At 46.6% G+C, this 22,347-nt stretch overlaps 1 protein-coding gene across 3 annotated transcripts in view; it reads left to right on the top strand.

Annotated features, from left to right (window-relative positions):
- Positions 1 to 21,663, top strand: part of ORC1 (origin recognition complex subunit 1) — an 80,751-nt gene extending 59,088 nt beyond the window's left edge. For all 3 annotated transcript variants that reach the window (XM_056532232.1, XM_056532231.1, XM_056532233.1), the window contains 7 exons: positions 2,565 to 2,736; positions 7,279 to 7,386; positions 8,716 to 8,865; positions 10,225 to 10,344; positions 14,167 to 14,333; positions 14,629 to 14,716; positions 21,375 to 21,663. In XM_056532232.1, the coding sequence (XP_056388207.1) occupies positions 2,565 to 2,736; positions 7,279 to 7,386; positions 8,716 to 8,865; positions 10,225 to 10,344; positions 14,167 to 14,333; positions 14,629 to 14,716; positions 21,375 to 21,569 (1,000 nt within the window). In that variant the 3' untranslated portion in view covers positions 21,570 to 21,663. The remainder of the gene's footprint in view (positions 1 to 2,564; positions 2,737 to 7,278; positions 7,387 to 8,715; positions 8,866 to 10,224; positions 10,345 to 14,166; positions 14,334 to 14,628; positions 14,717 to 21,374) is intronic.
- The last annotated feature ends 684 nt before the right edge of the window (positions 21,664 to 22,347 follow it).

The following is a 22,347-nucleotide window of genomic DNA, read 5'->3' on the forward strand; positions in this document are numbered from 1 at the left end:
TTTGAATCGCCAAGAATTTGGCGATACGATTCGAATCGCGATACCAGTGTGGCGATTCGATGTATCCCCATATATCGCGATACCATCTAGGTGACGATACATCGTGATATATCCCGATTCTGTCTCAAAAACAATGTCTTTTACACTTTTACATAGTTACATAGTTAGTACGGTCGAAAAAAGACATATGTCCATCAAGTTCAACCAGGGAATTAAGGGGTAGGGGTGTGGCGCGATATTGGGGAAGGGATGAGATTTTATATTTCTTCATAAGCATTAATCTTATTTTGTTCCAGGAATGTATCTAATCCTGTTTTAAAGCTGTTAATTGTTCCTGCTGTGACCAGTTCCTGAGGTAGACCGTTCCATAAATTCACAGTCCTCACGGTAAAGAAGGCGTGTCGCCCCTTGAGACTAAACTTTTTTTTCTCCAGACGGAGGGAGTGCCCCCTCGTCCTTTGGGGGGGTTTAACCTGGAACAGTTTTTCTCCATATTTTTTGTATGGGCCATTAATATACTTATATACGTTTATCATATCCCCCCTTAAACGTCTCTTCTCAAGACTAAACAATTGTAACTCCTTTAATCGCTCCTCATAGCTAAGATGTTCCATGCCCCATATTAGTTTAGTCGCGCGTCTCTGCACCCTTTCCAACTCCGCAGTGTCCCTTTTATGGACAGGTGACCAAAACTGAACAGCATATTCCAGGTGAGGCCGTACCAATGCTTTATAAAGGGGGAGTATTATGTCCCTGTCCCTTGAGTCCATGCCTCTTTTGATACATGACAATATCCTGCCGGCTTTGGAAGCAGCAGCCTGACATTGCATGCTATTCTGTAGTCTGTGATCTACAAGTACACCCAGATCCTTCTCTACCAGTGACTCTGCCAGTTTAATCCCCCCCTAAGACATACGATGCATGCAGGTTATTAGTACCCAGATGCATAACTTTACATTTATCCACATTGAACCTCATTTGCCAAGTGGATGCCCAGACACTTAGTCTATCCAAGTCATCTTGTAACTTATGCACATCCTCTATAGACTGTACTGTGCTACAAAGCTTGGTGTCATCTGCAAAGATAGAAACAGAGCTGTTAATACCATCCTCTATATCATTGATAAATAAATTAAACAGCGGTCCCAGTACTGAACCTTGGGGTACACCACTAATAACCGCATTTAATAAAACTTTTTTTTATACACTTCATTAGACTTTTAGGAGGAATCATTAGATTCCTCATACAGATGAATAGAGTTCTATTGAACTCTATTAATCTGTGTGCTCTGCGATCCGTTGATAGAGCCTGGTCCAGCCAGGCTCTATCGATGACAGAGCCACGGGACAGCAGGAAGCAGAGGTAAGCCCTCCGGCTACCTCTATTGTGGATCGCCGCCCCCCCTGCGATCGTGCTGCGGGGGCCGATCCACCCCACTAGCCCACCAGGGAGCATTCACAGATCCCTTTAGACGCCGCTGTCAGCTTTGACAGCGGCGATCTAAAGGGTTAATAGCAAGCCGCAGCGATCGCCGCATGCTGGCTATTAGCGGCGGCCCCCGGCTACTCGTGCCCGCTCCATACACCCCTCTACACCCACATGCTGGATATTAGCGGCGGCCCCCGGCTACTCGTGCCCGCTCCATACACCCCTCTACACCCACATACTGGATATTAGCGGCGGTGATGCATCAGCGGCCTCCGGCTACTGAAATCAGCCGGGGGCCGCAGAGTACGGAGCGGTCACGAGTGTACACCCAGAGCGCCGCTGCGTCAGATCTGGCCTGCCCGGCTCCACAAATGAGGAATTTGTATCTCCTGACGCCCGGGACATGCTGTTCCGGGTGTCAGGAGATACAAATTCCACATCCCTAAAAGGATTGATTCAAAAATATTTTGAATCGATTCAGTATCGGCAAATGAAAAATCGCAATAATCGCGCAAATCGATTTTTTTATTTATTTTTTCTTACATCCCTAAGTTCTTTTACAAGCAATCAAATCCTTTAGTCAACTGGTCTCAATGGAGATTAGTTACCAGGGCTGTCAAAATCAGACAGCCCTTTTAAAGGGTTTCTCCCAAGATTAAAGGTTCTTCCCTATCCACATAATAGGGCATAATTAGCTGATCGATGGTGTCTTACTGCTGGAACCATCCCACTGATCACTGGAATAGAGATGAATTGTCCCCCAAGTGAATGGAGCAGCATTCATCACCAGCCACCACTTTAGTCTCTGAGGCTTAGTAACATAGCTGAGAGTTAAAAATGGCAATATTCGGATAATCCAGAGACAGCAAGTGGCGCAGTGGTAGAGTATGTGCGCTGCCACTCTAATGTCCTACGACTTTACCTCTGTACTTGTTATCAGTGGGGGGGGGGGGGGTCGTCCTGTGGATAGGGGATAACTTTTGTGCTTAGTGTTTAATCTTGGTTTAACCCTATTCCAGAGTACATGAGCCTTAAGGTGAAGGTCATGTAATGTTTAACACCACCTGCATAGTTTTGTCATTATTGTGTTAGTTGTGACTGTGGCTGAGATTTTACAGTTTTACTTACTTTCCAGCTGCATGTACATATCTGGTGTGCCAGGCACGGGGAAAACTGCAACAGTACATGAAGTGATCCGCAGTCTGCAGACCGCTATTGAGGAAGATGAATTACCCTCTTTCCAGTTCATTGAAATCAATGGCATGAAGTTGACAGACCCTCATCAGGCCTATGTGCAAATTTTGAAGGTAAGAAGACATGTAGCACTGGAAGGTAACTGTATTGTATAGAGTCATCCCAGACTAAAAAAAATAAATATATTATATAAAAAAATAGAATAAAAATAATAATATAAATATATATATATATATATATAAAACAAAGCAATGGTGCAGCACTCCGATTTTCAATAAAAAAATAGTGTGTTTATTCACCACATCTCAAAAATACAGCAATGTTTCAGCTCAACCATAGAGCCTTTCTCAAGTCTATGACCATCCTTTGGTGTCTTCTTCTTACATGGCCTTTTCATGTGAATGATGTATCTTCTGAATTTATATAAAAAATATTTTTTTACAAATAATTTTTTTACACAAAACAGCACTATAATATATTTTTATAGACTCTTAATGTATTCGTCTCCAGAGTATTTTGCACAGATTTATTTCTAATGCACTACTTAGTATGGGTTATTTATAGTTTAAATATAGAAGTATTCACATTTATCTCTAATTGAGATCATGCACTAGTGAGGTCTTAGTATATGTAATGCCACAGCCACCATATGTTCTTACATTTACTTACGATGGTTTTCCCGTTCTGGATATCCCTGACAGCCTGTTAGCGTCGGAGGTATCCGAGGTAACGGGTCAGCTGACATGCGAGTCATGTGCTTTAACACATGACCCGTTTGTTTTGTTTCTGACGCATGTGTCCGGCGAGTCAGTACGAGCCGGCGGCATCAGGAGGTTGGTGCATGCGCACGGCCGAACGCCACAAGCCGTCAGCGCCTTTACACACACAGAGCGGGTGAGTTCTTCCATGCGACTACGCTGTATAATTATGTTTACTACAGATGTTCTGTATATTATTAATTATGTCATTAACTATGAGTCTAGAGTTTCAAGCATTTTTTTCTATGTACATGTTTTTAATCAACTAGCACTTTATGTACTATAGTAGTACTCTTAACAACACTTTAAATGAACACTGTATTAACCTCCCGTACCAAAAGCGGTACAATTTTTTGCATTGAATTTCACATCTCTTCCCCCTCCTCCCCCCCCCTCCCTAGCCACATTCCCCCCCCCCCCCTCCCATGTCACATTTTCCCCCCTCCCTAGCCACATTCTCCCCCCCCCCCCCTTCATATTACATTCCCTCCCCCCTCTGTCACATTCCCCCTGTCACATTCATCCCCCCCCTTCTCACCTTGTCCTGCAGCAGCATACACTAGGTTTGCCTACCTAGTGTATTTGCTGCAGAACAAGCCCTTTCCCCTTCAGCCAATCACTGGCTTTACACCACTGCGGCCTGTGATTGGCTGAAAAGGGAAAGGTCCTAGAAGATGAATAGTGAAGAGAGCAGGGACCAGACTGCATGGAGGGGAACGGCATCTGCAGGGACCGGGATTAGGTAAGCAAAAGTTTTTGTGTTTTTTAATTTGACTCCTTTTTCCTTTTACACTTAGCTCAGTGTTTTTCTACCAGGGGGCCTCCAGCTGTTGTGAAACTACTACTCCCAGCATGCCCGGACAGCCTTTAGCTGTTTGGGCATGCTGAGAGTTGTAGTTTTGCAACAGCTGGAGGCCCCCTGGTAGGGAAACACTGACTTTTAGTATTTTTCTTTACCTGCTCTGGCCGGCCCCCGCAACGGAACCGACCCGAGCAGATAATCGCATGTTTTCCCAGGGGCCGCATCGCTTTATCGCATTGCTTTTGCGATATATCGTGCAGCCCGGCCGGCAACTCTGCAATTCTACCCCGAGCGTGACTCTGGGTTACCGATCCTGGCAGGGAAAATTAACCCAGAGTCACGCTCGGGAATACCGCTCAGGAGGTTAATGCACTGTATTGATTATGGATTATACACTTTTTATTGTCTTAATTATTTTTTGATTGTAAACACTTGAATGGGTATAAAAACCCCTTACTTGGTAGTTGTCACTAGGCTTGAGAAAGGCTCTATTGTTGAGCTGAAACATTGCTGTATTTTTGACATGTGGTGAATAAACACACTATTTTTTTATTGAAATCGGAGTGCTGCACCATTGCTTTGTTCTAGTATCTGGTTGGCCGTGATCGGGCCTGGGATGCTTGGCACCCACTACAACTTTTTTTTGGGTTGTGCTGCAAATTGTAATATCTTTTGTAAATCTTTTGTAATATATAAATATATATATCTAAAAAAAAAAATATATATATAATATATAAAAATATACCAAAGTTAATGGTCTAATAGAAGATTACCTATGGCCACACATTAAACCCCACCAAAATAGAGAAGCCACACAGTGGCAAATATCCAGGAAAATAAACAATAACTTTATTGATTAAAACAGCAGATAAAAAGACATATGGAAGGCACAGAAGAGACACAAACAGAAAAAATTAGGGCGTAACCTCTCAAAGTAACTACAGCATGATATACTAGGGGCACGTATGTAGATAAATGAACATACAATGGTACAGTAATACAAAGTGTAGGCAGTATGCTAGGAAAGATTTACTGTACACTAGATAGAAAATACACACCGAAATACAAATGAGCCATGCACCTAGTAGAGAGCTACCTCACCTCACACCCCGAATGCGCATTTTCGCCCTTGGCTTCGTCAGAGGACGTGTGATGAAGCCAAGGGCGAAAATGCGCCTTTGGGGTGTGAGGTATCTCTCTACTAGGTGCATGGCTCATTTGTATTTCTGTGTGTATTTTCTACCTAGTGTACAGTACATCTTTGCTAGCATACTGCCTACACTTTGTATTACTGTACCATTGTATGTTCATTTATCTACATACGTGCCCCTAGTATATCATGCTGTAGTTACTTTGAGAGGTTACCCCCTCATTTTTTTTCTGTGTCTCTTCTGTGCCCTCCATATGTCTTTTTATCCACTGTATATACTCGAGTATAAGCAGAGTTTTTCAGCAGGATTTTTCGTGCTGAAAACACCCCCCTCGGCTTATACTTGAGTGAACTCTCCGCCCTCAGTGGTCTTCAACCTGCGGACCTCCAGATGTTTCAAAACTACAACCCCCAGCAAGCCCGGGCAGCCATCGGCCATCAGCCATCGGGGGGGCTGGATGATGTCGAAGGCCGCAGTGGTCTTCAACCTGCCCGGGCTTGCTGGGAGTTGTAGTTTTGAGACATCTGGAGGTCCGCAGGTTGAAGACCACTGTATCAGACATTGACAAGCGGTGATGATGAAGGGGTGGGGGGGGGTGGCTGATGACAAGGGGGATGATGAAGGGGGGGGGTGGGATGATAAGGGGATGATGAAAGGCGGTGATGATGAAGGAGGGGTGGGATGATTACAGGCAGTGATGATGACTGGGGGGGATGATGAGGTTGTTAATGACGGGGGTCTGGATGATGACGGGGGGATGATGTATTTCCCACCTTAGGCTTATAGTCTAGTCAATAACTTTTCCTGGGTTTTTGGGGTGAAAATTAGGGGCCTCTGCTTATATTCGGGTCGGCTTATACTCTAGTATATACGGTAGTTATTGATTTTCCTGGATGTTTGCTACTGTGTGGCCTATTTCTTTTGGTGAAAGAGAGAGAGAGATATGAACAGATGTACATATACAGCATATATATTTTAGCATTTTTTGAATTAATGTTTGAACAAATACATTTTACATTTTTTGTAACATTGTGGCATTCCCCCTCACAATGACAGCACAAGAAACTCAGAGTTAAAAAGAACTCCACTTCCTCCTCCTCCTCTTCAGCATTGCTATTTCTCTGAGTACTGACTGGTAGTCTAGTCAGTCAAGTGTAGTGTTTTTTGACATGTATACTAATAATTTATTATTGAGAAGGCTCATATCCAGATCCTAGTAACAACTGTGGAGGAAGTGGTGAAGTCTTCTTAAAGGAGTAGTCCAGTGGTGACCCAGTGGTGCACAACTTATCCCCTATCCTAAGCATAGGGGATAAGTTTGTGATCGCAGGGGGTCCGACAGCTGGGGCCCCCTGCGATCTCCTGTACGGAGCCCCGACAGCCCGCGGGAAGGGGGCGTGTCGACCTCCGCACGAAGCAGCGGCCGGCACGCCCCCTCAATACAACTCTATGGCAGAGCCAAAGCGCTGCCTTCGGCAATCTCCGGCTCTGCCATAGAGCTGTATTGAGGGGGCGTGTCGGCCGCCGCTTCGTGCGGGGGTCGACACCCGCTATCTGGCCGTAGAGCCTGGCCCCCGTACAGAGAGATCGCAGGGGGCCCCAGCGGTCGGACCCCCGCGATCTCAAACTTATCCCCTATCCTTAGGATAGGGGATACGTTTTTCACCACTGGACTACCCCTTTAAGATATCTGGATTTTCTGTCCCTGGGGGCCCGATTCCTCTCTCCCGTAATGTCCTAATGTGTTAGGAATTACTAGTTAGTGCAGTGTTTCCCAAACAGGGTGCCTGCAGCTGTTGCAAAACTACAACTCCCAGCATGCCCGGACAGCCTTTGGCTGTCCGGGCATGCTGGGTGTTGTAGTTTTGCAACAGCTGGAGGCACCCTGGTTGGGAAACACTGAGTTAGTTTAATTACGATTTTTTCTTTTTTGTGTACTTTCAGCTACTAACTGGACAGAAGGCTACTGCGGACCATGCTGCGGCACTACTGGAGAAAAGATTCAGTACACCAGCCTCAAATAGGGAGACTGTCGTATTGCTGGTAGATGAGGTGAGGAATTTAGTATGGCTAGAAAGGTTCTGCACCAGTTGCACAGCCCAAGGCTACATACACACGGCCATAATTCAAGTGCATTTTCTTCTTATACCTGAATTACTTGGTTACTGTTGGGATGTCGACGTTATGTGCAGATTCTTCATGGATTTCACCCTTGCTACTTTGAAAGTGGTAACAATTTTTGACAAACCTGGAGCAACAAGAGCGTGTCGTGGATTAGAAAATCTGCAGCATACTCCTGTTTCTAAATGGCTAAAATGTCCGCAGCCTATGGATAAAATTTTGTAAAGTGCCATCTATTTACCAGGGGCTGTAATCTGCTACCTATTCACCTGCAGGCAAAATCCACAGTAAATCCAACCCATATTAAAGGGGTACTCCAGTGAAAAACTTGGAACACAGTGCTCTCTGCTGACATCTCTGTTAATTTTAAGAACTGTCCAGAGTAGGAGAAATCCCCATAGCAAATATATGCTGCTCTGGTCAGTTCCTAAAATGGACTGAGATGTCAGCAGAGAGCACTGTGCTCGTGATTCAGCAGAGAGCTCTGTGTTCCAAAAAGAAAATAATTTCCTCTGTTGTGTTCAGCAGCTAATAAGTATTGGAAGGAATAAGATTTTTTTTTTTTTAATAGAAGTAATTTACTAATCTGTTTAACTTTCTGGTACCAGTTGATTTAAAAAAAATATATATATATATACCCCTTTAATGCTACACATAAGCTTTGTACAAAATTTAGTATTAATACTTTGGACGTTAGTTATGAAGTTTCACAGTTGTAAGTAATTTTATCTTAAAGGAAAACTCTCACATATTTTCTCCCGCACTATCCACATGTATTGGTGGATAGTGCGGGAGACACTGATTAAAACAAGCCCTACCTTGGTCTGATCCGCGTCGCCGTTCGCCCGCACTTGTAGTTTTAATCTCTGTGTATATCCGGCTGTAAATGGCAAAGGCGGTGCTTCTGCGGGCTAACTGACACGGACGTCAGCGCCGCTCATGAATATTCATACCTCCCTCTAGTTAGGATCGGCAAAGAGAGGGAGAACAGGAGGGATGAATATTCATGAGCGGCGCTGACATCAGTGTCCATTAGCCCGCAGAAGCACCGCCTTTGCCATTTACAGCCGGATATACACAGAGATTAAAACTACAAGTGCGGGCGAACGGCGGCGCGGATCAGATCAAGGTAGGGCTCGTTTTAATCAGCGTCTCCCGCACTATCCACCAATACCTGTGGATAGTGCGGGAGAAAATGTGACAGTTTTCCTTTAAAAAATAAAAAAAAAGTCTGACAAACTCTTTGTGCTTTTTCCCTAGCTGGACTTGCTTTGGACCAGGAAGCAAAATGTTATGTACAGCCTGTTTGACTGGCCCACAAGAAAACATGCAAAACTCATTGTCCTTGCAATTGCTAACACAATGGATCTGCCTGAAAGAATAATGATGAATCGTGTCGCCAGCAGGCTGGTAGGAATTGTTACTTCTGTAATGCTTTACACAAATGCCATTAGTTCATGACCTACATTCTAACCTCCCAAAAAAGTGTGAAGAAGCACCCCCGTAAACTTATAAGGTGTCACTCTTGGTATGGGTGCTCGCTGTGTTACACCTGACCTCCATGGCCCCGACATATCCAGACAAATAGAAGAATACCACGGTACTCCTTGTATGCGTTTCAGAAAGCTTTTTATTGTCACCACAAAATTAAAGCAAAACGTCGTCAGTGCCATACAAGTACTTGACACAGGCTGTATGGCACTACAGAACATTGCTTTCTTCTTTGGCGATACAATAAAATCTTGTAATACCTTTTTGAAACACATTCAAGGAGCCCTGTGGTATTAAATTAGCATCTTGGTTACTTTCTAACATTTATAGATATCAGTAAGGTTTAAACCTAAAATAAGAAAATGGCAGCAGCACACTTGGTCAACAAAATGGAGGCTCTCAGTGCACTTTTTGATAAACGTGTCCCCCCATCCACCTAGTGGAGGTGGTCTCATATAGGATGGGACCCTAACATTCACTCACCTCAGGCTGGGCGACATGCTGGATCCACCTAAAACCACCTCCTGTGAAATAGGGGAGGGGATGCACGGCTACAGAGGGAGCCGCTCCCCCCACATTGCACAGCAAAAACAAAATAAAAAAAAAATGTAGCCAGAACCTAAACCCAATACATGGGTGCACGCTGCTGTGGCAAGTACAAGACATGTAAAAAAAGAAAATGGCAGCAGCACACTTGGTCAACAAAATGGAGGCTCTAAGCGCACTTTTTGATAAACGTGTCCCCCCATCCACCTAGTGGAGGTGGTCTCATATAGGATGGGACCCGAACATTCACTCACCTCAGGCTGGGCGACATGCTGGATCCACCTAAAACCACCTCCTGTGAAATAGGGGAGGGGATGCACGGCTACAGAGGGAGCCGCTCCCCCCACATTGCACAGCAAAAACAAAATTAAAAAAAAATGTAGCCAGAACCTAAACCCAATACATGGGTGCACGCTGCTGTGGCAAGTACAAGACATGTAAAAAAAGAAAATGGCAGCAGCACACTTGGTCAACAAAATGGAGGCTCTAAGCGCACTTTTTGATCAAAATGTGTCACCCCATCCACCATGTTTTTGCTGTTAAACAAAAAGGGCCAGATTTATCAAACTGCAGATTTCCCCAGCAACCAATCACGGCTCAGCTAACAAGCTGAGGTAAAGTGAAAGTTGAGCTGTGATTGTGAGAGAAAAAGTGGAGGGACTTCCCCACAGCGGCCACAGTTTGATAAATCTAGGCCAAAATGCTCAATTTTCTTTTTTACTTTATTTTTAGGGTCTTACTCGAATGTCCTTCCAGCCCTACACACATAAACAGCTCCAACAGATCATAACCTCCAGGCTGAATCATGTCAAGGCTTTCGAGGATGATGCCATCCAACTTGTTTCCAGGAAGGTTAGTGCCTTCATCTATTTAATAAAGCTGCAGTTCATAAACTTTATTTATTATTGCTACTCTTTGGGTATCTTTTTTTTTTTTTTTTTTTCCATTTATTTCTAACAATACTTTGGCTTAAAGTTAATGTGTGCCTACATATGGCTTTCCAGTTGTTTTCAGAACTGCAACACAGCTCATGTCCTGACAACTAAAGCAAGCTTTGCAACAGCTGGAGAACCATAGGTTGGAAAATATTAACCTATAAGTAGTATTCCTAACTGAAGAAATGGATAATATGCCGGTACATGGGAGTGTTGTTATAAAAATAATTTGTTTCTCGGTCACTCTTCATTGGGGGACACAGACACGGATATGGTGGTATATGATCTTGCCATTACACTAGAGGGGGGAAAAAAGTTTGCTCCCCCCTGGCAGGATATACCCGCCCACTGGAAGTGAGGCAATCAGTTTTAGCTAGTGTCAGTAGGAGGCAAGACACATGTCACTGGAGCTCCCCACACCTGGTCTTTTTTTTTTTTTATTTATTTATTATTTTCTAGTAAGGGCTGTTTAGTTAGCTTATTTTTTTTTTTTCCTCCCTTTTGTGTCTCATCAGGTGGGGGTTTAGGAGCATGGCACTACCTGCTACCCCATATGCGAAAAAGGGGCACAGACATAGAGTATGTACTGCAAAAACACAAAAAAGAAAAATAGCCAGCACTACTACCTAATATATGGATGCACGCTGCTGTGGCAAATACAACGTATTTGTATTATAGTGTGTACTGTTAACCCCTTCTTGCCAAGGGCCACCGCCTGGAGGATGTACCCTGGGTCCGGGGCCCCACTGCCCCTACTCGCCCCGCTATCTTAGCCTGGTATGAAGAAGCGTGGCCATAAGCTGGTTGAAGACTTCAGGGTGTGTATATGGAGTCTTCAGGTAAGTATGACACCCCCCACCTCCCAGAAAGCCCAAACCAGAATGGCGGTGGTCCAGGTCTCAAGGGGTTGAGGGACTCCTAAATGGGGGCCTTGGTTCCTGGCGGTATGTCAGGGGTTACCTGTGCAGCTCCTCTTCTCCGGCACCCATCCCTGCAGTCTTTACATGGGGTTACTCTGCTGGAGGAACAGCAGTGCTGCTCTGCCCCTACAGCTATAGTGCCAAACAGCGCGGACAGCCACAGTCTTATCCCCCTGCTTCTCCCACAGTATTCATCAGCACACTGCATCTGCTAACTGTGCAGCCGCGGAGGCCAGTTTTTGGGGTGCTCATGGAGTTGAATTTGGGACCCACTTGCTCCGGGAGGACCAGGTTTTCCTGTCCTTTGTGGAGATGAGGGAAAGCTATGGCGTCCCCGGGACTGCCATGTTTAAATATTTTCAGCTTTGACGTGCGGTTCAGGCGCAGTTTGGCTCCCTGACCTTTACCCTAGCATTTTCTGAGGTGGAGCTTCTCTTGGGCACCACAGATCTCTCTAAACCCCTCACCCAGTCCTATGCCCTTCTCCAGTCATTGGGGACCTGTCCTTTTTTCCCTGGCCTTTTCTAAATGGGTGGCTGATATCCAGGACATGTCGGAGAGTCAGTGGAAGGAAGTGGAGGGCTCGTATTATGCAACTGTGGTCAGTAGTAGAGATATGTTGATCCAATCTAGATATGTTTTGAGGCTGTACTATACCCCTGCTAAGCTTAAACGTTTTGGATTGTCATCTGACCTTTGTTTTAGATGTTCCGTGGAAGTTAGTACATTGCTGCGTGCAGTATGGGATTGTCCTGTGATTGCAGCCTTCTGGAGGGAGGTGATGGGTTTCTTGGGGGGGATCATTTAGACTTTCCCTTTGTATTTAGCCCTACGGTGTGCCTATAGGGGGTTCTTAATGACTCGATCTTTAGTACTCATAGGCGGTTGCTGATTCGTTTCCTGCTGTTTTGTGTCCGCAAGGTGGTCGTCATGACCTGGAAGGATGCATCCACCCTTCTGCTGTCTCGTTGGATAGCCTTGGTGAACGAATATGTTCCACTGTATCAGGCCCTTTGTTAGTCGTAAGTGCCCTAAGAAGTTTGATATGGTGTGGACCCGCCGGTTGGACTGTCTCAGTAGGTTGACATAGGTTGTAACTGCCTGGTTGCTATCTGGGCTGGGGTGGGCGGGGAGGGTGCCGTGTAGTAAGTATGTATGGAATGCGTGTCTGGTTGTCTGTCTGTGTTGGATTCCTCTCGGGGCCTCGGAGTAGCCTTCTGTGTTCCTTGCAGATCCTTATGGTATGCCCTGTCTCATTATTGATTATTGTGGTTTCCTGGGAGGTACTGTTCTCTGTTTGTTATCTCGCCAGGAGGGCGATGTCTGTTATCTTTATATGCAAAACTTTAAATTAAAAAAAATAAAAATAAAAAAAACTGTGCAGCCGCCTGCCCTTTCCAGCTTTATTCGTATACATATGCACCTTACTTGCATTCATAGGAACATTTTTGCCAGTCACATGTCCTGGGTTCAGATCTCTCCAGGACACAGATGACTTCTTCATTCCTCTGTGAGTTCCTCGGTTTTATGTTGTCTCCCGGTATGTTCTCACCGTGGGGAGTTGTTTAGCATGCTCATATGGTACCTGGCATACCATTGCTATTCCCCCCCCCCCTACACAGGGGGGTGCAGCGATCAGGGGGCTCGGCATGGACTGTGCCGAAGTTACTCTTGACTGCCTCTTGGGTCTCCCTCCAATGTGTAACTGCAAGTATAGGGCTCTCTCTCTTACACCCCCCCCCCCCCCACCCCCCTTCATGGGTGGGGTATCTACCTGGGTCCGTGCTCGACTAAGAGCAATCAAGGGGATTTGCAGCCAGGGCATTCTCCTCTGCTGGGAGAGTTTAGAAGGCTTGTGTGATTCAGCCATAGCCGGTCCGGCCACCATCTGTTGTATGGTCCCTGCCATTGCTCTCCTCTTTCCTGGTGGGGACTCCCTGGATGGGTGTGTCCATCCTTCCATTTAACGATGTTAGTTGCGCGGCACTGATGCAACAGTCATCTGGGGTGCCCTGAGCCTGGGAGTCTCAGCTGGGCTCCCTCTGTGTCTCCCTCTCTATTCCTGCCCCTACCGGCTGCTGTTTTGGAGTCTTCTGATCTGTTTGATCCGCTGGGTCCAAGGTTTGTTCTCCTTGTCCATCCCCTCTTCGCTCATGTTAGCGAGTGTGGGGAGTTTTTTTTTTTTTTTTTTTCATTGGGACTCCTCCTAGGTGGCAGTGGCATGCCTTGATCTCTGGGACAGTTTTCCCTTTTCTTGGGGCCTTTGTGATGTGGTGGTCTCCTGTCCAGTTCTTCTCCGTGATCCCCTTTTGTCGGGCGGTCTCACTCAGCCACGTTAAGTGTTATCCCAACATGGCAGTACATCTCCTGGAGCTTTCTGCTGAAGATGGGAATGCTCACTCGTTACAGGTGTGGGGCTTCAAGGAGACCTGAGAACCTCCAGTTCCCATGTCTGTTAGCTCCGGTATTTTGGGATGGGGGTGTGGAAAAAACTGCTGGAACTTTCTCACAGCTTTATCACGAAGAATCCTCTGAAATGCCACATTATTTTACACTGAATCTTTTATCCCTGCACAGAGGGGACCTGGCTGTGGTTCGGGTAGTATAAAAATCATGGCAGGGTGCTATTAATAAACTGCTAGAAAAGAATAAGCACAGGCATGTACAAGACTAATAATTTTTAGACTCCTTGTACTATTCTTGTAATAGGAAGGATACCAGAAGAGTAGCACAAAAGATACTTGATCATTTTGTTTTTGCATTCCAAGGAAAAAGCTTTTACTATAAATGCATGAAACCTTCTCATTGAAATTCTTCAGGTGGCTGCTCTGTCTGGTGATGCACGCCGATGTCTGGACATCTGTCGCAGAGCAACAGAGATCTGTGAATTCTCCAGCAAGAAGGGTGAATTGTCTCTAGTGAAAATGCCTCATGTCATACAGGCCCTGGACGAGATGTTCTCTTCTGCCTATGTCTTGGCAATTAGGTAGTTACCCAGAAAACATTACTTTGTGTCTGTGCATGCCTAAACATTGCCTAAAATAACACTTGTAAATGTAAATCATATCTGTTAAAGGGTTATTCCTATGTAATGAGATGAGGGCATATTGCTAGGATATGCCATCATTTTCTGATAAGTGAAGGGGGGGGGCCCTGTAAATTCTGTATCAGACAATTCTGAATTTCCTTTAAAAAAAAATAAAAATCAGAACTAAACTGATTCCAAACTATTTTATTTGCTCATCTTTAGATACAATAACAGTCTAATTGTTTTTCTCCAGGAGCGCTTCTCTGCAAGAACAGACATTCCTAAAAGCAGTCATTGCAGAATTCAGAAGATCTGGACTCGAAGAAGCCACATTCCAACAGGTGATGTGTGTGTGTGTGTAATAAATATATATCATTTTATATTTATTGGCAAACTGGCACGGTACACAGTTCAAGGCCTCATGGACACAGGAGAGCCATATTCATGAAGCCTGCATGTAAATATTCTCCATGTGCTTGCTGTCATATGGTTTCTTCATACCTCAGGGTATTGGGTTAAGTGCACATGGGTCTGGTTTGAGTCTTTGCTTTTGGAAATATATGCAGTATAATTCTGATCATTTAGATGTGGATTGGATTTAAGATCATGGAAGATCTATAAAAACAAATAAAAAAACAACTTTCTGCTACAGTTTTAAGTTTGCTTTCTCGGTCGCTCTTCATTGGGGGACACCTGTACTGATGGGTTTATGCTCTTGCCACTAGTGGGTGCTGACACTACGAAAAAAAAAGTCTGCGCCGCCCTGGCAGGATATACCCGCCCACTGGAAGTGAGGTAATCAGTTTTAGCTAGTGTCAGTAGGAGGCAAGACACAGATCTGTGAGCTCTCCAGACCACAGCGTGCTGGGGGCTCAACCGGCGGGAGTCAAGGGCTCTAGCAGCACATGGCCACCCTTCTTCTTCCCCTGAGCCAGCGTGCCCCAGGAGACCAGACTCCCCCGCCTTGTTCCCCACCCCTCCTTCATTGCAGGGATCGTATGCACTCCATTCTCTGAGCGGCTAAGTTTGCCTGGGTCCAGCCTGCTCTTGTCCCCTGGCCTCGGAGCTGTGCGACACCTTAGCAGGCGCTTCCAAGAACGCTGCTCCGTACCTTCGCCGCTCCGAGGCTGCAGCATGAGTATTTGGTGTCCCTGCATGAGGGACATGGTGTGGGCTTCCTAGTCCGTTCTACCTTCGGGGATCATAAGGACAGATTTAGCGCAAGGTTCTTTTTTCGCCACGCTTCCTTACTTAGTGTGTGTATTAAAAAAAAAAAAAAAAAAAAAAAGTTTCATATCTCACATGTCCCCTAGCTGGGGACCATATATTAAATGGATTTTTGAGAACGGGGGCCGATTTCGAAGCTTCCGTCGCCCGCATACATTGACCCAATATGGCAGTATCTTCGGGTACCGTGCGCCAAAAATATCTGCTGGGCTCTTTTTTCTGCGACTGTATACGGGGGCCCTTTTATTGTCTCAATGGGACCTGATATGACACATTGCATCTGGCATACCTGCTTTCGCCAGGGTTCTCACTCGTTGTGGTGGATTGTGCCAGGGATTTCATGATCCCTTGGAGGATACTGGTGTTGATGCCACCGGCTGTATTCACATGTTGGCCATGTCCGCAGGTGTTCTTGACGTGTACATACATTATTCCCTCCTTCACAGGCTGCCACATCCGCGGCTGCTGTCCCAGATACTCACGTCCAGTGCAAGGTCTCTGGAAGTGTCCCTGCGTAGCCATGGATTGCACCTGCTCTCATTAGGCCAGACAGTAGTCTCACCTGTCGCCCATCTCACAACTGCCGCGTACGCAGCTGGATTTTGGTACCCCACCACTAGTGCGAGGTGACCGCTGGAGTGCCTTGTTGTCTACATGGACCCATACTAGTAAGCCAGACAGTGGTCTGCATGGTTTTCTCTGCTACCTGTCACTTCTCCAAGGGCTGAAGTATCTGCGTCTGAAGTTCCGATACCTCACTGCTAGTGCGCGGTGACTGGTGGAGTGACCTGGCGTGTCCTGTGGACCCTACGCAGGGCGAAGGGGATACAATCCACGGCTCCTAAGCCTCCCCCAATCTTCCAGGGTGACAGGGATTCTATTCATGGCTTCTAGGCTTCACTGCCCTTCTACATGCATCAAATTGGCACAGTTATTGCCTCTGTATCCCCTTATCACCAGTGCCTGCAGGGGCACTCATTACGCCAGACCGTTGTCTACACAGTTTCTGCCGCTGTTGGGCTACCATCTCTGGGCTGCCGTGTGAATAGCTGTGGCTTCCCATACCTCACTGTTGATGTGAGGACTCAGTCAGAGGGTTCCTGCAGGCACGAGGGGCTGCTGCCAGTCAGCCAGTCTTCGTCCTTCGTCTGCACGGTCTCTAACACCACCGGGTCGCCCATAAGATTGTCCGCACTCCTGTGCCCCACTGTCTGTTCGAAGGAGTGTTCCTGTGTGCTCAGGAATCCTCCGCCAGTCAGCCAGACAGCTGTCCCTGTAGTTTACTGCTACGTCGGGTCAACTACCATACACTTCCCACAGCGTGGGGGAAGTTCAGGTAACCCACTGCCTAGGTGTAGTTCCAAATGGATCTCCCCATGTTGCTCCATGGGCCCGCTGCAATGCGCCACAAGCTGGTTTGTGTGGTTCCCTACTTTACCAGGTCCCTTTCCACATGCCTGCCGCTTTCATGGCTTAAGGCTGGTAGCCCACTTTTAGTGTGTGGTTCTGAATGCGGGACCCGGTGTGGCCATGGTCTCTATGCCAGATAGCCAGACTTGTGTCTGAATGGCTTTCTTATCCACCAGGTCACCTCCCCTATTCCTGCTGCTCCAGCGACTGCAGTCCGGTGACTCCTTCCATGTGAAGTTCCACAAAGTGTGCCTATGGGTTCATGGGACCTCTTCTGTGTTTGCATGTGCAGAGATGAGGGATGCATCTGCGACAGCAGTCCAGGGGTGTTGCACCATTAGGAGATGGGGTGTGGGAGTCTACTGCAGGTTCCATGGCTTTTCATGGCTACAGCTGCACTCTGTTCCCCTTTTTTTCAAAGAGTGCCACGTTGGCCTGCTAGGGGCATGGTTGCGATACACAATTGGGTGCTATGTGTCTTCCATTCTGCTGGACTTTTGGATGTCTGCGGTTGCCTTCATGTCTGCAGTTTGGTACCCCACTACTATCGTGAGTTAACCATGTCTGTGTCCCTACGTATGCCAAGGTCCCCTGCACGTATAGAGCCCACCCTCCCTTCTGTTTGGTGTGATATGCCTTCCTGTGATCTTATTCTAAAGACCTGCGACTGTTGGGCACCTCTGTTCTCATTCGCATTCGTAGCCATGTCTTTGTTTCTTTGCCCAGTACCTGTGTCCAGGTTTCTGATCCCTCCATATCTCTGTTGTCGTAGGGTTCTTTGGGGGCTAAGTCCACCCAGTACTTTGTCCCGTTGCCATAGGGTGGCATTTCCCTGCTTCAACAGTACCTGGCTCACCTGTCAATCCCCTTTTCCACAGGGGTACGGGGATCAGGGTGCTGGTGTGGTCGGTGCCTGGGTTTTCTCTCGACCACCCCTTATTTTTCCCCCTCCGCTATCTTCTGCCAAGTTGGAGCCATCTCTCTCCTATATATATATACTACTGCTGCTCATGCAGCCTTGACACTCTCCTCTGTTGGAAGAGTTTACGCGCTCCTCTATGGCTCAGCGACATCCAGTCTAGCTACAGTCTGTTGTTTGGGTCCTGCCATTGCTCTCTTCCTCCCTTGGCGCAATCTCCCTGGAAGGGTGTGTTTATCCTTCCCTTGACAGTGTCTGTTGTGCGACACTGACTCCACAGTCTTCTAGAGTGACCTTCCTGTTCACCGTACCTGGGAGTCTCTGCTGGGTTCCCTTTAGTTTTTTTTCCTCCGAAGAAACATCCTGTCAGGACGGGAACGGAGTGCTCTGGTCTTCTCGGACTGCTGGGGTCCAACTCTGGTTGGTCTCCTTTGCTTTGATACTATCCTAGACTGCTGTGGTGTGCCTTCTTTTCTGGGTTGGCCCTCCTGGTTCTTTGGGCCTTAGTGATGGTTGAGGTCACGGGCATGGGTATCAATCCTTCCCAGACTTCTCCGCGATTCCATCTGTGGGGCAGTCTTTCTGTTCCGCACGTCGTCTTGTCTAGACACGGCAGTTCGTCTCCCGGAGCATTTCCCTGCCTTTGGGTTACCTTCTCCTTCAGGTGTAAGTCTTCCAGGCCGCTCTGGTTTTCTGGGATGCTCCTTTTCAGGGTCTTCTGCTCTTTCTTGGCGATTTATCCTTCTGTGTAAATCTTCCAGGTGACTCGGGAACCTCCAGTTCTCAGGTCTATCAATCCGATGTTCCGGGATGCCCATTTATCAGGGCGTTCCGTTCCTTTTTTGGCTGTTATCGCTTTGTCTCCTCCTTTTGGGGTCCATGTACTCCCGAAATGGGGGGCATTCGGGTCATCTGGATTACACCAGTCGAGCTAATTTCGCCTTCTGGGTGCTCGCGGCGTGCCCCTGGGGCAGGGGTTTTGGGTCTCCAGATGTTCGGGCCATCGCTTTCGTGCACCAGACCTCTCTAGAGCCGGTTTCCGTCTTTTTTTTTTTTCCGTGTGGTTTTCTGGTCTCCACCACCTGTGCTTGCCTTCTGCTCTGGCGTATGCTGCTCTCCCTGGTGTCTTTCCGCCATGTTCTCCTGAATCGGCCGACTCTGGGTTCTCTTGTTGTGCCCTTTTCCATCTTTGTTTACCAGCCGGGCTAGCCCTCTCCCTGGTTCTGTGTTCCTTGGGGTTTATTTCCTACTTCCTTCCAGGATGGTTCTGGCCCAGCTGGCTTCCTGGTCGACCTTTTTCTTGTGTCTCTTTATGGACCGTAGGTTTAGTCTCTGCAAGACTGTCCCTTCCTTTGGGGTCCTAGTCAATCTCCATGAATGGGGTATCTTCCGGGAGCTCAGTTTCTGGACCTCTGTTTTCTCTGGTCTGGCGTCTGGTCCGCACCCCTTATGGACGAGTGGGTTCGGTCTCTGAATGTTTCCCTTTCTCTACTGCTTGTTTTTCCCTCCCTAGGGAACTGCTTTGGTACGTCCCATCAGTAAGGTGTCCCCCAATGAAGAGCGACTGAGAAAAGTATTTTTTTTTTTTTTTTTTTTGTACTCACCGTAAAATCTTTCTCGTAGCCTTCATTGGGGGACATAGCACCCACCCAAATCTTCCTTTTTTGTCGGGATTATCTTACCTGGTTCTCTTTCCGTGATTCTTTTCCGAGGTCCTTCGGAGTTATGTCTTTGTTGGCTTCTCCTACTGCTTTGTGACAAGATTGATTACCTCACTTCCAGTGGGCGGGTATATCCTGCCAGGGAGGAGCCAACTTTTTTTCGTAGTGTCAGCGCCTCCTAGTGGCGAGAGCATATACCCAACAGTAAGGTGTCCACCAATGAAGGCTACCAGAAAGATTTTATGGTGAGTACAAAAAAAATCTCCTTTTACAGGTCAGGTTTGCATGTAGTGTATTGATGTTGTGAAGTCTCATCACTTGCCTTAGACTGGTGTTTGCCAACCAGGGTGCCTCCAGCTGTTGCAGAACTACAACTCCCAGCATGCCTGGACAGCTTTTGGCTGTCCGGACATGCTGTGAGTTGTAGTTTTGCAACAGCTGGTGGCACACTGGGAAAAACTCCCTTAGGGTACTTTTAGACGAGCGGATTTGCAGCATATTTTACGCTGAAGGACCTCTGTATGGTGCCTTTACATGTTCCTGCTCTGAGCAGTAATACGCACCTACGTGCAGACACACTGAAGCGATGTGCGAGTTGCCGCGAATGCGCGGTGTACTCTTACACATCGCGGCCGCTCCCCCTGCTCAATGAGCTAGGCTGTATATTTTTCCGTATAAGTGGTGGTATGAGGGCTCATTTTTTGCGCCGTGATCTGTATTTTTTATTGATATGACATTTGCATATTTAAAACTTTTTTAATACCTTTTTATCTTTTTTATTTTTTTTGAATAAAATGTTACAGAAAAGCAGCAATTTTGGACCTTTTTTTATTTTTATTTTTTTTTGGGCTGCTGAGAACAGTTAGGACTTGCCGCACATGACCCGAGCATGTCCGGTCCGATGCTCGCTGTCATGTACAGGACGTAAATGTACATCCTGGTGCGTTAAGTACCACCGCACCAGGACGTACATTTACGTCCTGCGTCGTTAAGGGGTTAAAGGAGATATGCGGCGAAAATCTTTTCACTTATCCTGTGCCCAGACTGGAAAAATAACTCTCCTATGTTTCCCCGTTGCGGAGATATCGGCGTCCCGTTCCCGCTCCGTGCTTCTTATGCTCGAACGTCACAGCGCTGTCAGCGGATCGCCAGCTGCAGCGATGTCCTGCCTCGGCCGGTGATATGAGCTGTCCAGAGCTCCTTACATGACCGTGCGCTCAGCCTATCACCGGCCGAGGTGGGACGCGGCCGATGATAGATGTCTGAATATGGCTGATCGCACGGGATCCGACAACAGGGGGCCCCCCCCAGCGCTCTGTTTGGAGCATGTGTCGTCAACCGCTACACTAATTTCAGTGGGAGCGCCGATGATGCCGGAGAGCTGTACTCTAGTCTTTTCAGTGCACCTATAGGAATGAATGAAGCACATGTTAGCTGCAGCACATGCTCCTCATGGAGTGCAGGGTCCCAGTGATCGCAGGGAATAAGTTATTTTACGCTCAAGGGCTCCTTCAAGAATCCACATTGAATAATCTGGATTATATAAAAGATTATATAAAAGATTTAACCCCTAGGGTACATTCACACGTACAGGATCTGCTGCTGAAGAATCAGCTGCACAAAATATGCAGCAGATCTGCAGCAGAAAATGTGCATGTATGAATGTATCCTTTAAAATATGTATAGACCAAAGCATTGAACTAAACTCTGCCATTTTTAGCTCTTCCTTCCACTCTTTACTGCTTGTATGGGCAGATGCTCATGACTCCCATCTTTTTGCAGGTATATCATCAGTACATCGCACTATGCAGGATTGAGGGAGTGCAGCCGCCTTCCATGTCAGAAACCATGGCCGTGTGTTTACGACTCGGAGCCTCTCGACTTCTCCTGGTTGAATCCAGCAGGAATGACCTGCATCTACGAGTGCGGATCAATGTCAGCCAGGACGATATCATGTATGCCCTCAAAGAGGAGTGATCTGCTCAGAAACCATTATTAGTGTGTATATATGTTTTATTTCAGTAAGTTGTATTTAACCAAATTTTATGGCTATTTATAATAAAGATTTGTATGTGTTTTAATGGTTCTGTTAAATTGTTTAATTTTCTACTTCATCTGTTTTTTTTGTTTTTTTTTGGCTAATAGGGGTTTTGCCTATGTAATACTGTGGATAAGTGTTAATGGTGGTTAATTTGATGCGCAAGATTTGAAGCTTTGTTCAGTCATTTAGTTTACACTGAAATCTGCTGCTTCAAATCCTGCACATCAAATATGCACAGGATACCTCGGGCGACATGCTCTGTGTATCTATGGGTGAGGCGGAGATGCAGCGTTTAGGCCGTGGTAATACCGGGTCCCAGCAGTCGGACCCCCTTTGATCAGACACTTATCCCCTACACTTATCCCCTATCCTGCAGATAGGGGATAAGTGTCTAAGGCTGCAGTAAAACATACACACACATATGTAGATCTTTATTCATAACCTTTAACGGGAACCAGTAAGCAAGTTTTTTTCTGCTCACCTGGCTGAGGTTGTCTGATGGGTCTCAGATATATGGATAAGATACCTGTTCAGCAAGTTTAGCTATGCAGGGAGAAGCTGCGGGAGGGCTGCCCAGGAGAAACCTCTGGCAATTTTTAAGGGCTCCTTCACATGTAGCATGCTAGCAAAAGACCGTAATGAAATGTTGAATGCACTACAACCAAAAAATGCATCACATTGTGCCGTCTTTCTTCACTGGGTGCATGATGGTGT

Source organism: Hyla sarda, chromosome 7 (assembly GCF_029499605.1).
Source record: "Hyla sarda isolate aHylSar1 chromosome 7, aHylSar1.hap1, whole genome shotgun sequence".
Taxonomy (NCBI): Eukaryota; Metazoa; Chordata; class Amphibia; order Anura; family Hylidae; genus Hyla; species Hyla sarda.